The sequence below is a fragment of the Sinocyclocheilus anshuiensis genome, unplaced genomic scaffold (genome assembly GCF_001515605.1).
Source record: "Sinocyclocheilus anshuiensis isolate Anshui unplaced genomic scaffold, SAMN03320099.WGS_v1.1 scaffold804, whole genome shotgun sequence".
In the NCBI taxonomy this organism is placed as follows: domain Eukaryota; kingdom Metazoa; phylum Chordata; class Actinopteri; order Cypriniformes; family Cyprinidae; genus Sinocyclocheilus; species Sinocyclocheilus anshuiensis.
This window is the reverse complement of record NW_015557098.1, coordinates 75,493-77,634: the sequence shown is the minus strand read 5'-3', so window position 1 is coordinate 77,634 and position 2,142 is coordinate 75,493. Positions and strand designations below refer to the sequence as shown.

Genomic DNA, 2,142 nt, shown 5'->3' with positions numbered 1-2,142 from the left:
TATGCGCTGCATCTGCTGCCTACTTATACTCACGCTGTGATCAGCAGCAGCTGGATGCAATAATCGCATGCCAATGTGCATTGGCTCGTTTAGTTTACACTCGAAGTAGATTGGTCCCTCTAAGCGAGATCCCAATTCGTCGGTCATCCGACGTGACGTCTCCGTTCCCTCCTTCAGGGACGAGGGTTACATACGTAACCGAGACGTTCTCCAACATCTTGGTAATAAAAGCTCTTATCGGGAGCTGAAGAAACAGCACCTCACATTTAAACAGGTGAAAGCTCTTCTATTATCAGGCTGTCTAGAGTCTTTACACTGCAGTTAACGCTGCTCTGCGTCTGCTTAAAATTCAGTGTAATGATGCAATGTTGTATAAAAGCTACATTAAATTATGCCAGCTCTGACCCACCTCAGCCCTTAGTATCAAAGTATATAGTTGTGATAGCTGTGTAAATGCATTTATGCCTCATCTGAGCAGCATTAAACAGTCTGTGTAAAGACACGTAAATGCCACTTCAGAAGCACTTCTGCGCCACCTTTGCAGTGTATATTTGCCATAGTTTGAATAATGGAAACACATGTTCAGTCTCCTAGGACTGAACGAAACCCAACATTTTAACTGTCAGTTTATCAGCAAGTTCCGAGTCATCCATTTCACCCTAAAATAAAAAAACGACCAAAAATCATTTTGCTTAAAGAGAAGCATTTAATTATGTTCTGTAGCACTGTAACATTTCCATAACAAATAAGCACATTTTCCCCCCAATTAAACATTAATGTATTATGACAATTAGCATTGAAAAATTTTTTTTGTGAATTTTAGAGAGAAAGCACATTACACAAAAACAGTACATAACACCAAAATAATGGTCCTAAAATGGAAGCTTGCTTTCATTTTACTTATGGGATTTTATTTACTTAGGGATTTTATTCATTGAATAATTGATGGGATTTTATTTATTTCTTGACTGACTGACTGGATTTTATGCATGCGTTTCATTTATGTGATTTTATTGATTGATTCATTGCCTACTACATTAATAAAATACAATTAATCAATCCATCCATACATCCATTCTTTTTTATTTATGGGATTTATTGATTGATTTAATTTTATATATATATTTTTTTTATATGAATATTTATATTAATATTTTAAAAATGTCATTTTAGAACATTTCAGAATTGTTACTTTTTTGACATGGTTTTGTAAGACTGACCCACTTGTACAGCTTATTTGTTCTTAGTTACTTTGTAACGTGTTTAACGATGCAAGAAGTTCTCACAATGAGCTGTTTACAAAAAAAAAAAAAATGGCTGAAGCTAGTTTGCAATGAACTATGCTCAGAGAAAGCCCAAAACAAAAGCACATAATCCTGTACTTTTCTGACAACCATACAAAGAACAGAAGCACAAAACTCCTCACAACAGAGCAATTCAAACAATTAGCCAGGCCAAAGATTATTTCCTTTCTATCATAACAATGTGTAAAGAACAACATACAGTCAAACCAAAAATTATTCAGACACCAGATATAATTTTTGACATTTTTTTACTAGTGTGTGCAGGACACTATAGTTCATTTATGTAAGTGAGCATAGCAAAATAAAGTAAACTGTGACATATTACACCCAAACATTATTCATACAGTGGACTACCAGTAAAACGGATAAACATTTGGGACCAAAAATTCAGACACTTTGACCTGACCATGTTTTGCTCAAGTGTTATCTGACATTATCAAGATGCATTTGTTCTGACACAGTTTAACTCGGAGTTCTTGTCATATTTTATTACCGAAACTATAGCAAATAAACTGTGATAATGTGCGAAATGTTGAAAGTGTCTGAATAAATTTTGGTTTGACTATATGTTGAGTGGTCCAGACTAAAGCATGCTAGATACTCAGTGTCACGTAACAGAAGTCGTGTGCAGAAGCTGCTTAACAGGAAAAAAAAGATTTTTTTGGAATGTAATGATGCATCATTGTGCTCACTGAAGGGTTTCTGGTGTCTCACCTGTAAAAGGCATGCGTCTCTGTGATGGACCGATACAGACCGCTGGCTGCTCGATTACTGATTAACTTGAACAGCAGGATCACACTGTCGCTGGTTTCCTTGGTGACAGTCAAGTAAACGCTCT

The 2,142-nt window shown here is 35.8% G+C and overlaps 1 protein-coding gene across 1 annotated transcript in view; it reads right to left on the bottom strand.

Annotated features, from left to right (window-relative positions):
• LOC107677448 (E3 ubiquitin-protein ligase MYLIP-A-like) overlaps window positions 1–2,142 on the bottom strand; it is a 40,532-nt gene that overhangs the window by 8,841 nt on the left and 29,549 nt on the right. The window contains exon 6 of the mRNA XM_016472356.1: window positions 2,019–2,116. Within this exon, the coding sequence (XP_016327842.1) occupies window positions 2,019–2,116 (98 nt within the window). The remainder of the gene's footprint in view (window positions 1–2,018; window positions 2,117–2,142) is intronic.